The 14,291-nt window shown below is 45.7% G+C and overlaps 1 protein-coding gene across 1 annotated transcript; it reads right to left on the reverse strand.

Annotated features, from left to right (window-relative positions):
• Window positions 1-693: 693 nt before the first annotated feature.
• On the reverse strand, window positions 694-9,429 carry Ywhah (tyrosine 3-monooxygenase/tryptophan 5-monooxygenase activation protein eta). Its single transcript, XM_028758278.1, has 2 exons — window positions 9,101-9,429; window positions 694-2,124 (listed from the first exon to the last, which is right to left on the reverse strand). The coding sequence occupies exons 1-2, from the start codon at window positions 9,185-9,187 to the stop codon at window positions 1,471-1,473; spliced, it is 741 nt and encodes a 246-aa protein (XP_028614111.1). The 5' UTR covers window positions 9,188-9,429; the 3' UTR covers window positions 694-1,470.
• Window positions 9,430-14,291: the final 4,862 nt, after the last annotated feature.

A 14,291-nucleotide genomic window follows, 5' to 3' on the forward strand; every position in this document is an offset into this window, starting at 1 on the left:
AAAGCAGTCTACTACACTTATGCTATAGCAGTTTATAGCTCTGTCTTGGCTCCTCTCAAGAAACCCCGTTTAATGCCGGCACCTGAGAGGCAGAGGCAGAAGCAGAGTCATATTGTGAGTTTGAGGTCAGTCTGGTCTATACAGCAGTTTCCAGGCAGCCAGGGTTATAGAGACCCTGTCTTTAAAAGAATAAAAATCTTTGGTAGGGAGTGTGTCAGTAAAAAGACAGCTTGTGGGAGTCAATTCTTTCCTTCCGCATGTGGATCCAGGAAGTGAACGCAAGCCCATCAAGCCTGTCACTGTCTGAGTCATTTAATATTCTTCATTTTAAAGACTTGAGGGTTGACTAGTTCAGGGCCCCAGGTTTCACCCCCTAATTAGCATTTTATATCTACTCTGGAGAGTGTATTGTCAGTATTAAACAGTCAACCCTCAAGCAGATCAACCACCACCCTCCCACCAGACACAGGCCGACCTTACAGAGGCTCTACCATAGAAGGCAGCACTTTGCTTGGCTCATTTATAAGCATCGCTTAACAAGGACAATGGATAGAAGTGTTATTTGATAGAACACTACTGTGTGCTTTAAACTATGTAATGAAGTCAGAGGACAGCAGAAGTTTGAATATTAAATACATATGATTAATGCTGTGATGTTTGGGAAGGGGAAAAAAAATCAAGACCAGGCATAGATAATATCCCCAAAGCAGCATTTATTTACTCTTTTAAGTCCAAAACATTTATTTTAGCAGTCTGGCATTTCATAACCACCCATCATGATTGACACAGGTTGACACACATGATGCTGTCAGGGTACACAAGAACAATAGCCAAAGAGTTACAAAAAATAAATCCATGATTCTTAATCACAATCAAAAAAAAAAGTTACACATATCAAAAACTTCTGATGCATTGCATTGAAAAGAAGGTGTGCGCACATCATAATTTAAAGAGGCACAGCAAAGGGCTGCTGAAAGCTCACAAGAAACAGTTTATAAAGCTGATGGTGAAGGGACAAGTTGTCGCTGTGTCAGTTTCCATTAGCTGAAGGGAGGGGTGAGAGGGTCAAATTCATTTTTGCATGCACAAGATGTACTGCTTAACAAAACACTATCAGCTTGTTTTAAATAGCAGCCATAGCCTGTGTTGGCTAATTCTCCTTTCTACACTCCTCAATTACCATCACCTGGATTTGCTATAGATCAACAGACATAATAAAATGCCTCGTTCAGAACACACTTCTCTGCACAATTCATAAAGGGAACGCCCTGTGGCTCAAAGCAACCATCAGTCCAGCAAATGCCCATGAAGGTTTATCTGAAACTGCTTCCCAAGGGACAGGAGGGCAGATCTGAATAGCTGTGCTGCCAATACAGATAGGTTTAGCACTAGATATAGTGATTGTGGCAAGGAAGAATCAGTGATAATGGGGGTGGTGGGTGAAGGAAGGGCCAGGGACCTGAAGGGTCTTCAGTTGCCTTCTCCTGCTTCTTCATCCTGCTGGTCGCTCGTCCAGAGGGTGAGGTTGTCTCGAAGCAACTGCATGATGAGAGTGGAGTCCTTATAGGAATCCTCGTTTAATGTGTCCAGCTCAGCTATAGCATCATCAAAGGCTTGTTTGGCTAAGAGGCAGGCCTGCTCTGGTGCATTCTGGATCTCGTAGTAGAACACAGAAAAATTGAGGGCCAGGCCGAGCCGGATGGGGTGTGTTGGCTGCATGTGCTCTTTGCTGATTTCGAAGGCTTCTTTATATGCGGCCTCAGAAGCTTCAACCACACTGTTTTTCTTCTCCCCAGAAGCCACCTCAGCCAGGTAGCGGTAGTAGTCGCCCTTCATTTTCAGGTAGAACACCTTGCTCTCATACTGAAAATCATTGCAGTTCTTGATAAGGAACTTGTCAAGCAGAGCCAAGACATCATTGCACACTGTCTCCAGCTCCTTCTCAATCTTCTCCCGGTAGGCTTTAACTTTCTCCAACTTCTTCTCATTTCCATCTGCCATGGTTTTCTGCTCAATGCTACTAATAACCCTCCAAGAAGATCGCCTGGCACCAACTACATTCTTGTAGGCCACAGAGAGGAGATTTCTATCTTCATTAGATAGCGGTTCATTCAGCTCTGTCACCTGCAAAACATCAGAGGTAAACATAAGAGGACAAAGCTTGAGTATCCAAAGAATCATCCCTTAGACATGATGAATACTTCTTTTCAAACTGGTGCCAGGTAGTGGCAAATGCCACTGACCTTAGTATTTCAACATAACTACCAATCCTTTTCAAAATGGAGCCAGGTAGCAGGAGCATACTGTGATCTCAGTACTCCGAGCCTAACGTAATTTATTATTATTTAAATCTGATGTGTGTGTGGCTGAAAATAAGGCTCAATGGGTTAAAATGCTTGCTGCTTTTGCAGAAAACCAGTGTTTGGTTCTCTTGCAGAGAACCCCATACTCATGTCAGGTAGCTCACAATTACCTATAACTCCAGCTCCAGGAAGATCTGACACACATCCCCCAACACCCATACAAAGACTTTTGGTTTTTATTTCTGTGTGTAGCCCTAGCTATCCTAGAACTTGTTCTATAGATCAGGCTGGCCTCAAACTCAGAGATATGTTTGCCCCCACCTCCCAAGTGATAGAATTAATGGTGTATATAACCACTGCCCAGCAAGAATTTTTTTTTTTTAAATGATGTTCTCATTTTGGTAGAAGAATAGCTGAATGGGTATCATGGAAAGTGGTACACTATTCTAAAGACTTGGCCCTGTGGGACTATTCATGTGTACCTCCAGGCCTCACTCAAACTAAGAGAAAAAAGTACATTAGTAATAAGCACCTAACTCTGCTGAAAGGAAACAATGTGACTTTACCAGTTATCCTTTTTTTTTCCCCAAACTGCATAATTGTAATCGAAGTGGTGGTAAAATTTTCAAACATTATTTACTTTAAATGGAAAAATTCAATTTTACCAATTACAACTTTTCTTGGTTTTCTATGATGCCAACTCCAAGTAATGACAGTGCCTTTGTAAGTCAAGAACACCAGGATTGCCAGACATCACAATAGGCTGAAAGGAATTCTTTCCAGGGTCTTCAGAGAAAATACTACCTTGCCAGCCTCTGAATTTCAGATCTCTAGCCTCCAAATCTGTAGAATTTGTTTCTACTGTCTTAAGCTACTCAATTTGTGGGGTTTTTTGTTGTTTTGTTTGGCTGGTTGTTTTTTCCCCAAGAGACAGGGCTTCTCTATGTAACAGCCCTGCTGTCCTGGAACTCACTCTGCAGATCAGGCTCCTATGTTTAATACAGGTGTCTGAAGAGGTCAGAGAGGCCAGTCTAGCCCAGCACTGAACTTACTTATTTGATGGCTGTGAACCACCTGAGGCTAGGAATTGAACTTGGGTCTCTATCTATAAAGTCCTCTTTAAAAGCAGTATACACTTACACTCTTAAGGAAAACCTTCCCATTTATACAAAAGCCAGCCTCTCCATTTTTTTTTTCTTTGTTTTGAGACAGGGTTTGTGTAGTCCTGACTGTCCTGGAACTCACTATGTAGACCAGACTGTCTTCAAATTCTCATAGATCCAGTTGCCTTGAGCTGGGATTAGAGGCATCTCTCCATTTCTTAAAAACAAAATAATCAACAAATAACAAAAGCAGTCTCTGTGTCAGCAATTTAACTGTTGTCTTTATGTAACACGACCTCTGGCTATACCAACTCTCAAGTCCAATACCAACTCTCAAGTCCACGGCACTCAAGTCACCCATTCTCTGCTCTAAGATTACACAGCATTATTAAAAGTCACAAATAACACAGTCTGTTGTTAATTCATTTATCTTCCTATGACACGATGTGCTTACTCAGAAATCTCTAAGGGCCTCCTCCCACTACTCATAAGGCAATAAACTGGATAAAAATAGACCTAGTGACAAAAACAGAACAATGACTAGAAAAACTTAAAAGTTCTTAATCTGGGAGAGATCCATTACCAAATGAAACACTGAGCAAACAAAACTGACAAAGGAGTCAGATATGGATAGTAAAATAGGCCCATATTCACAGCTACTCAGGAAGCTGAGGCAGGAGGATTGTGATTTCAAGCCTTACTTGGGCTGTTATAAGCTCAAGACCAACACAGATAACTAACACTCTAAGCTTACTCTTGGTCAAATGAAAACAGATTATTAGGAGACGACTTGTCTTTGCCTTGCTTTTGACATCATTCAACCCAAACGACTGGCACACTACTGTCTCAGAATGCTCAGGACTAGTGGCTTCAGAAGCCCTACTGTTCTGATGGTGGATGTGTCTACACCTATGGAAGAGGACTAGAACACTAGTGAAGAAAGAAGAGTGAAGAGCACTAAAATGCTGGCATTAGACTGCCTCCAAGGGGGACACCAGGGGATCCAGTAGACATCTTGGAGCTCCCAGAGGCTTATATACAATGAAGTAAAAAATGGGGAAACAACTAAGAGAACAATTTCTTAAATTTTTGTGTGCACACACACGCACACTCAGATGGTCAAGTGTGCACAGTGTATATATGTAGAGAACAATCTCAGGTACCATTCCTCAGGCATTACCCATCTTTAAGACCCTCTCAGGTAGGGTCTCTTGAAATGGTTTGGAACTCAAACAAGTAGCCTGGGCTAGAAGACCAGTGAGCCTATCTCTGCTTCCCCAACTCCGGGTTACAAGCATTTGCTCACTGTCTGGTTCTGCTGCTGTTTTTAATGTGGGTTCTGGGAGCCATCTCAGCTCTGTATGTTTGTATAAGCACTTTACCAACAGCTTTGATAAGTATAATGGAACAATTCACAGCCAGAACAGCAATTCAACCAATTCTCAATGACTACTGTGATAAAGACTCCTGGCCTTCAGAACCTACATGCTTCCCCTTCATACTTGTCCACTAGCCAAAGCCAGTAGATTCTATTTTTAATCAAACTTGGCAGATACACTCAGTAAGTATAAACTGCTTAGTAAGTGCACTTATATAAAATCACTGGAACAATGGTTAGTATAGCAGAACAAAAATCAGAAACTATCCTATAACTTCACAGGACATTGTACACCATGAAAATAAGAACTTGACACTTCAAATTCTGGCTTCACAACTATTTGACCAAGACAAAATTAACTATTAGGCATCTCATTTATAAAATGGTGCTATTACAAACAATACCTGAAGACACTTGTTTTGCCATTATATGAGGGCTGAGGGAGTCATTCAGTGGTAGGGCATATGTTTAGCATGCACAAGGCCCTGTGGTTTGATCCCTAGCACTAGGCAAATTAGTATAAACAAAACAGTAAGTATATGGCATCATAGCTACCATCCAATAAGTACCTAGAAAGTAAAGCAATAAATTCCATAAACTTGCTGAATACAATACAGAAAACACTGGGGTACCCCTCCAAAACTTTTTACTGTTTTCAGACCGTTTGAGTAGCTCAATCTAGTCTTGAACTCACAATAATCCTGTAAGTTCAATTTCTCAAGTGCTGAGATTATAGGTATGAGCCATCAAACTTGGCCCATAACACATTTCTAAAGGAATGGTATAGCACAACAGTCTCCTCAGCTTACACATTGGTAAAGATACACCTTCAATATCCAGCTACTGGAAAACAGGTCTCTCCCAGTTTTTATTTATTTCAAACAGCACTAAAGTGGTTTTCACACTAGCCATATGTGGTGGCTCAGCTTTAATTCCAGTACTTGAGAGGCAGAGACCAGTTTGGTCCACTTAGGGAATTTCAAGGCAGCTGAAGGGACATAATAAGAACCTGTCTCAAAAAAAAAAAAAAAGTCATATTGCCAATTTTTTTACACCTTAGAAACTGCACAGGATTATGCCTTCCCCAGGTCATTCACCTTTTACCTAACACCCACTTCTCCCATTTCTCATACTCTCCCAGCTAGTGGCAAAAAGAGTCCTTTGCCTCTGTTAGGGCCTTTTACCTCTTCTTGTCAAACTCATGATTCCTTAAATGCAGTTTTGCTTCCTGAACTTCATATTCATCAAATCCAACATTTCTCCTTATGCTCTGCCAACACTAAGACTACAGCAGCTGGGTGTGATAGCACAGCCATAAGCCAAGCACTCAGGAGGCATAAGCAAGAGAATCCTGGGTTTGAAGTCAGAGAGACTATAAGGCTGTACAACACTGTTTTCATTTTATATTTTCACAATTACCACCTATGTTTTGATATAATTGATTCAGGAATAGAACATGTGACTGAATTATGTCCACCCTCTACCTATCAATATGCACTGGAAGCCTATAGTTTCCTTTTTTCCTGGTATCTCACAGTCCTTCTACAGTAACATTTTCATCCCACTTAAGAAGCTTACTTCAGAGTCCACATTAAACTCCATCGAGCTGGCTAGGAATGAGATCAGGAAGAGCTTGAAGGTCTTTCTTATTGAGCGCTGTTCAGAAACACGTTGACTTTTCATACTGAGTTTCAACTCAACTGAAGGAACGCCACTGTTTCTAACTGGGGGAGGTTGCTGGGGAATCAAACCTGGGGCCCTCAACACACTAGGCCAAGGGCTCTACCACCCAACTCCAAGTCCAGCCAAAATCCTTAAGTAGTTTACCACTACTGTCCTCCAGGTGACGCTGCTGGATCAAGAAACATTATAGGCAACATGATTAAACCATTTAAATTAAGAAAGAAAAACCTTGAAGATTAAAGACAAACAATGACCTGTTAGTAACAAACATTCCTAATTTTATACCTCAGAGACCCTGAGGCCAGGAGAACTAACTTTCAAGGTCAGAGCAGTGGCCTCGGATCATTCCACCCAGCCAGTGTCATGCTCCATTCTCTCTACAACTGTATACTTACCTGTCTTTCAAATGCCTGAAAGAAAGCCCACATAAACCCAGAGGGAAGCTAGGCATGGTGGTGCTACCAGTGATCCCTGCATTTGACAGTTAAAGGCAGGATCATCTGGAGTTCAAAGACAACCTCAGCTATTTAATGTGTTTGAGGTCAGCCTGGGATACACGAAACCCTATCTAAAAGAAGGGAAAAAATAATTAAAAAAACAAAAAACAATATAAGTTTACTAGAATTCACTCTTCCCAAAAGCTTTAAGGTTTTTTAATGGATGACTCATTAATATTTATTAAGAATTTCATCTACAAACTACACAACAGGCAAAATGAGGTAAAAGTATATCCCACTAATGTAGGCAGGACAAACATGAATTCTGATAGAAAACACTCCTCGTTTTTAATAATTTGAGGGAATGTTTTACCACAGATTTGATGGTACAAATATTAAATTCTCAGTGTTTGGTGTCTTGTCCAACCCATGAATCATTTTAGAAATAGATTATAAATTTCGAACAGAGGTCCATTAGCTTTTGCAAAATGTTACCTTAATGCCTCAGAGAACATCTGTGGATACAAGCAGGAAATTGCAGAACATCCTTCAAGGCCATTTAGAAACACCAGAGAGCCTTTTTTTTTTTCCCTTGCTAAAGTTGTTTTTTTTTCTTCTTGTACTCTGTCTCTAGTCTTTCCTTACCTTCCACCTCAGGATATTGGAGATCTCCAGATATCTAATGGCTATCTCCCCTTTTTATATCATCTTCATTTCAGAGGGCCTCCCTAAACTGCAGCCTTCAAGTCCCACCCCATATTAAGCTAAGGCCTCTTCACCCAGCTGTTCAGGGAGAGCCTTCAATTTGCATAACCCCAGACCGTTTAGTAGTGACCTGGTGTGTAGATAAGAGGTGGCTTTCAGGGTGCACAGTAGTAACGTCAGTCTTAACTGTATTTTAAATTCATTTTCTTAAAGAATCCACAATTTTTTAAAAAGTTCAGACCCCAAATCTAGAATGTTCCCTGTTACAATGAACGTGTCTATCTAACCAGAACAGCATACCATAATGCTGAAATCAGTCTAACCAAGGAATCAACAAATGGCCTGTGATGTTGCTGGATTCCAGAGACATTTTGCTGAATGTGTACCAGGATACTGGAGGAAAGATAACTTGATTATCGTTCTTACCTGGGGAATCCTAAATGTTGGCCTCAATTTTCTATTTCATGTAGTATTGAAATAAAATTTCCAAATTAAATTTGTATGGAGTAACTGGGTTTAAGAAATCCTTTCAAAGACCAGCCATAGGTCATATGAGCTACAATCCAGGGCAGTTAATACTTAAGTCGCTAAAAACTGCCCAGGGACTGCTAAACTGCAGATTTCTGAGCCTCACCCTCAAAAATGTCCATGTATTAGTCTAAGGTGGAATCCAAGGAAATGTTCTCTCTAGTCTGAGGAGCTAGTGGCCACAGTTGTAATTCTGGCACTGTGTGACCTTGACAAGAAATATTCTTTTAGAAAAAACCCAGGACAATGTGAAGAGTCATCTCTAGTGTGGTAGCAGAACTCAAAAGTCTTGGATAGGCAGGTAGGCTGCTAACCTAAGATATTCGCTAGGGTGTGGCTGGGCATGTCTCCTTTACCGGAAATCAAGCTGCAGAATCCATCTATGAGGGTCTCAGGAATGAAAGGCACACCCAGGTTTGCTTCATTTTCATTTCATCTCCAGGAAGGCACGAAGCGTGGACCGTTGGGATGTATCCAAAGACCCACACCCTCCTTCACGCCTATGACTGCTGGAAAGGGGTCCTTCCCACACAAAGCCAGACCCGAGGTGTAGAAATGGGGAAAAAAACCAACTTCAGACAAGCAAAGCAAACAGGTCGTAGCAGAGAAAACCAGGAGACAGGTCTCCATTAGCGGATGAGTCTTTATTACAAGTGGGTGAATGGTGGACGGAAAGCGCGTTTCGCCCCAGGTCCGGCAGAAGGGTCTAGAAGCAGGACCGCGACTTCCTCCTTTCTGCGGGTAATCCCCCCTCCCCCACCGGGGCTCTGAGCTAGGACACCGCGACCCCCGCCCGCCAGCCTCCGAGAGGCCTCCCGGGGAGACCCCGCCCCGGCCGGGCCTCAGGAAACGGAGAGACCGGCGGCCGCCGCGCCCAAAAGGTGGCGGTGCGTAGGGAGAGCCGCCGCCCAGGCCCGGGCCCGCCCCGCAGCCCCCCGGCCGCCCGGCTCCCGGCGCGCTCACCGCCTTCATGGCGGAGGCCATGTCGTCGTAGCGCTCCGCCTGCTCCGCCAGTCGCGCCCGCTGCAGCAGCTGCTCTCGGTCCCCCATGTCGCTCGCGACTCGGCCTCGCCTCGCACGCCCGCACCGCCGGCTCGTTCGATCGCCCGCTCGCCCGCCTGTCCGCTTCCCGGTCGCCGCCGAGGCCGCCGCCGCGCACGCGCACTGGCTCGCCGGCTGGCGGGAGGCTGCAGGCTGCGCCGCCGCTCGCGCCTTCTCGCTGGCTGGCTGCACGCGCTGTGGCGAGCGCAGCGGAGCCGCCGAGAGAGGATAGGGGGCGCCGCGGGCGGGCGGGCGGGGAGGACGCGACCACGCCTGCGCACTCGGAGCGGCCCGCCGAGAGCCACGGGAGGGGGCGGGGCAGCCCAGCCCTAACGGTCTTTTTAAGGTGACGTCACCTACTATAAATAGCAGCGGCTAGGGCCGCGCTGGAGAGCTGCGCAGGCGCCTTAGGAGTGCTGCAGTTTATCGCCGCAGCGTTGGAGGATGGGGAACGGCTGGGGCACGGTGATGGTGGTGCCACAGCCAGGCGTTGTCACAGCCCAGGCCAGGGAAAGCGCCACAGAACCCATGGTAGAGCTCAGGCCTGAGAAGCAGATTCCCGCAGATAACCCAGTATGGAGAAGCCGAGGCGCCCGGGCCCCGGATTGAGGGGCGGCTTTGCTCGGTGTGGCCACACCCAGCGCTTCGGTCAGCTCTGGCAGCGGCGGGGTGGGCCCTGCCCTTTGGCATAGCCCATCACAGACACACTAGAATCCACCATACTGCAGAGTGGCGCTGTCATCTTTATGAGTGACCTTGGGCCAGCTCTGGCTTGCACAGGAAGGGATAGGGAGCTTGGCAGAGTCAGTAGCATGCCCGACATAAGTACGGGGAGCTGGCCCACTGTTGGATCTTGACTAGCACTAACCTATTTCATACAACCCACTCCAGGAAGAGCACAGCAATCTATGACCCTGGTAAACCTGGAAAAACCAAAAGCTGGCAACCAGCTGGGTCGATTTAACCTGGTTCAAATCTTTTTTAGGGAATTAGTGATTATAGGTCAGCGGTGCAGTGTTGGCCTGGAGGGCCTCAGGTGGCTCCTCAGTGGAAGGAGCAAAACAAGGCAAGGTCACATATCCTGTATTCGAAGGGACCAAAATCTGATTTCAGTATCTTCTTGGACTTCTGTGGGGATGGACTGGACACTAAGCCTCTACCACTCCTGTCATTCTGTGCGAAGGGTCCCTGGGCTGGGCCTCAAGCTAGAAAAACTACAACTAAAACAAAACAAACAGCCTGGCATTGTGGAGCATGCCTTTAATCCCAGTAGCCAGGAAACAGATACATGGCAGGCACGTCTCTGAGTTCTAGGCCAGTCGGGGATACACAGAGAAATCCTGTCTGGAAAACACACACACACACACACAGACACAGGGCTGTTACACAGAAATCCTGTCTGGAAAAACCATGTACACAAAAACCATGCCCATTGTAGCACAAAAGGGGCCTTAGGTTCACTGAGGAGTGTGGGCGCTCATGTTGACTCCTCAGGAGCTATGTTTTTTTTTTAAATATATACATAGAAAGTTTAAAGTTTTTTAAAAAATTGCATGTACTTGGGTAGGAGGCAGGAATAAGGGGTATGAAGGATCTGTGTGCAGAGGTCAGAGGATAACTTGTAGGAGTCAGTTATCTCTCTACCCTTCGAGTCCTAGGGAGGAATTCAAGTCTGTCTGGCTTAACTGCAAGTGCCTTTACTGTCTGAGCCGTCTCGCTGGCTCTTTGTTTTTGCGTGGTTTTGTTTTATACAGATGTCTCTCTTGGCCTGGAACTCACCTATTAGGCTAAGCTGGCTGGTCTTCACCAGCCTTCGAATCCTCTTCACAGAAGTTCAAGCATGATCCACCACACCTGGGGCTCAAACTGAAGCTTGTGCACTTTCCTACACGGAGCACTGTCTCGGCTCACCGACATCTTTACTGAGCACCTGCCACAGGCTCAGCACTGCAGTGACCCCAGGGAAGGTGCAAGTCTGCCTCTGAGAAGATGAGATCTGAACACAAAAGCAGTTAGCTGGACCTTGAAGGAGATATGAGACTACAGATCCAGGAGTGGGGAGCGAAGTCAGCTTAAAGGGGGTCATGGGGTGTCTTAAAAACTACGCTTTACATAATTTTTTATTTTTGAGACAGGGTCTCACACTATCTAGTCCTGGCTGATCTGGAACTCACTGTGTAGACCAGGCTGATCTTTAAATTGCAGAGATTCACCTGCCTCGGCTTCGTGGCCTCCCATCATAGTCTAATTGGTGGATAGGTAGCCTTCTGTAAAGATGGGGTGCCAGTGGGGATGGGGATGGCACTGAAGGGTTGCATCCTGCTATTAGGCCTACAGCCCTTAAAAGCACTTCTGGGCCAGGCAGTGGTGGTGCACGCCTTTAATCCCAGCACTTGGGAGGCAGAGGCAGGCGGATTTCTGAGTTCGAGGCCAGCCTGGTCTACAGAGTGAGTTCCAGGACAGCCAGGACTACATAGAGAAACCCTGTCTCGAAAAACCAAAACCAAAAAAAAAAAAAAAAAAAAAGAAAGCACTTCTGACTTCACTGGCCTGAGATTGGTTGACAGTGAAAATGAAATAGAACTGTATGACTGGATACTTACTTGATCTTGACAGTACTACAGTTTGGACATCTTCCCCTGAAAAGCCTGTGTCCACAGTTTCCTTCCCAACAAAGCAGTGCTTTGGAGGGAGAGCCTAACAGGAAGTGTTGAGGTCACGAGGGCTCCTCCTCCATCAGTGGATTAATACCAGCGAGAAAATGGATGGGGAGAGCTATCCTGGGCAATGGTGTTGAGATGACAAGCCCTGTTTTAGAAATAGCAATATTTGGGCCGAGCAGCACTGGTGCATACCTTTAATCTCAGCACTCGGGAGGCAGAGGCAGAGGGAGGCCAGCCTGGTCTAAAGAGCAAGTTGCAGGATAGCCAGGGCTACACAGAGAAACTCTGTCTCGAAAAACAAAAACAAAAAAACCCAAACAATAAAACCAGGGTCTTGATGTCACCCTGCCTCAGCCCCCACGTACTGGGATTATAAGCATGTGACACTGCATTTGGCTTCACCAAGTGTCTGGTCTGTCCTGGCTCTGTGATCCCCTGCTGTGCCCTACTCTGAGCACAGTGCTAGTGACTGCTCCTCGCCTCCTCAGCACAATTGGCTTCCCAAAGCATCACCAGAACCTTCCAACCAGAGTGCAGTGAACAGTGATCCAGAAAAGGTATGGCCTGGTTCTGTTGGTCCTCCCCTCCCAATATCAGATACCCTGGTTCAGTCTGAACTGCTGGAGATATCTGGACACCAAAGGAGATATTACAAAAAAGACCTAGTATTGTTCCAGAGAGGTGATAGTCATGGTTGGCATGGTTACCATTACCATGTCACCAAGATGGGATTCCTTGCCACTCCCCAATGCAGTCAGCTTGCTGCCAAGGTGACTTTTCTGATTCCTCAGCCAATGGTAGTTACCACTGTCAGTAGCAGCATCAACAGCTGGAGCTGACCAATCCCTTCCCTTCTCCTGGGAGGCAGGGTAGTGACTTTACCCTTAGATATTGTCTCACGGTCTCTGCTTGGAGAAAGCTTGTCACCCTCAATATACAGAAGGAAGCTGAGACCCAAAAGGGTCAGATATTCAACATCTAAACTTCTCCACCAGTTTTGTGCCCGTGAGCCACAGGTTTCACAACCATCCCAAGCCTTCCCCTTTCAGAGCCTGACTTGGAAGCAGTGCAGCACCCGTGGCAGCTTTTGGCATTCAGACTAAACTGTCCTGGTAGCCACAGTCTGTGAGCTTCTGCTTTGAACTGTGCAGCATACAGAACCAGTTCACAGCCCACTCCCACCCCTGCCAGGTGACCCACAGGCTCTGTGGGGAGCTGGGTTCTTCGGGGAGCTGGGCTCTAGGTGGAGAAAGGAAGGGCATTTGCTTCACTTCCGAACAAGGTCTTTGCTATGTAGTGACCTAGGCTAATCTCAAACTCACTATGTAGCCTAGGCTGGCCTCAAATTCCTGATTTTCCTGGCTCAGCATTCCGTGTGCTGGCTGAGATTACAGATCTGTGCAATCATGTGCAGCTTGAATTTGTGTTTCTCTTTATTTTAATCTTTTGAGACAGGTTCCTCATATCCTTAAACATGTGATTTTCCAGTTTCCACACAAGCACTGGGATTATAGGCAGGTGTCACCACACCCATCAAACTTTTGTTTCTTGGCCAGAACTTTCTAGATCATTTCATTGGAAGCTCCTAGGTAATTGCTTCCAGCTTCCATGTGGTTTCTGTGGTGGTGGCTGGAGAGGCTGTCTCCAGCTAGGAAAAGAGCTAGGGGCAGGTCTGAGGAGGCCGTTGTGTTGTCTTTGATGCTCAGGATTTCCTGAGACATGAAGACCTTACTAGTGAATGGCTCCGTTCTTTGTGGCTGACCTCAAACTTTCTAGCTCTGAAAGTCTGAGGGCATTGGAAAATCTAACAGCATGGCAAGAGATAAAACCAGGGCTGCTCCTAAAGACAGGTGTTAGGCTGACATTGCGATTTAATGGTAGAACACCTGCCAAACATGTGCGAGACTCTAGGTTTAATTCCTAGCACTCCAAATAAATAAAGCTGGGCATGGGGGCACACACTTTTAATCTCTGGGCTCTCGAGGAAGAGGCAGGTGAGTCTCTGATTTTGAGCAGAGACTGATCTACAGAGTGAGTTCCAGGACAGCCAGAGCTACATAAGGGAGACCCTGACTATAAGTAAATAAGTAAGTAAATAAATGGCTGAGACCTCATGGATGAGACAAACAAATTCCCATTTCTTAGCAGGTCGTGAGGCAGCAGCTTGCCAGGTCACTACCATTTAGCTAAGGCGAGGTCAGTATTCTTCCCATTCTAAAAGTAAGGGGGAAGGAGGCCAGGCAAGTGGGTGGCTTGCTAACTTCACTCAGCACAGTACAGAAACTTGGTTCCAGATGCATGTATTGTCACCACTGTCTGCACCACTGCCCTTGACAACCTGAGGGTCTTCTGAGCACTGGGTCGAGACTATAACTGTCAAGTGCTCCTTAGAAGGTTCCTTAAATGGGAAGTAAAGGAGAGGGTCACTAGTCTTTGCCAAGGTTCTCTGC

Source organism: Grammomys surdaster, unplaced genomic scaffold (genome assembly GCF_004785775.1).
Source record: "Grammomys surdaster isolate TR1022 unplaced genomic scaffold, NIH_TR_1.0 126187, whole genome shotgun sequence".
Lineage (NCBI taxonomy): Eukaryota > Metazoa > Chordata > Mammalia > Rodentia > Muridae > Grammomys > Grammomys surdaster.

Excerpts from the sequence above, each read along its gene's own strand:
- Ywhah (XM_028758278.1), bottom strand. The coding sequence starts at position 9,187 with ATGGGGGACCGAGAGCAGCTGCTGCAGCGGGCGCGACTGGCGGAGCAG. Across the intron at positions 2,125-9,100 it reads TGGCCTCCGCCATGAAGGCG|GTGACAGAGCTGAATGAACC; the intron begins GTGAGCGCGCCG and ends GATGTTTTGCAG.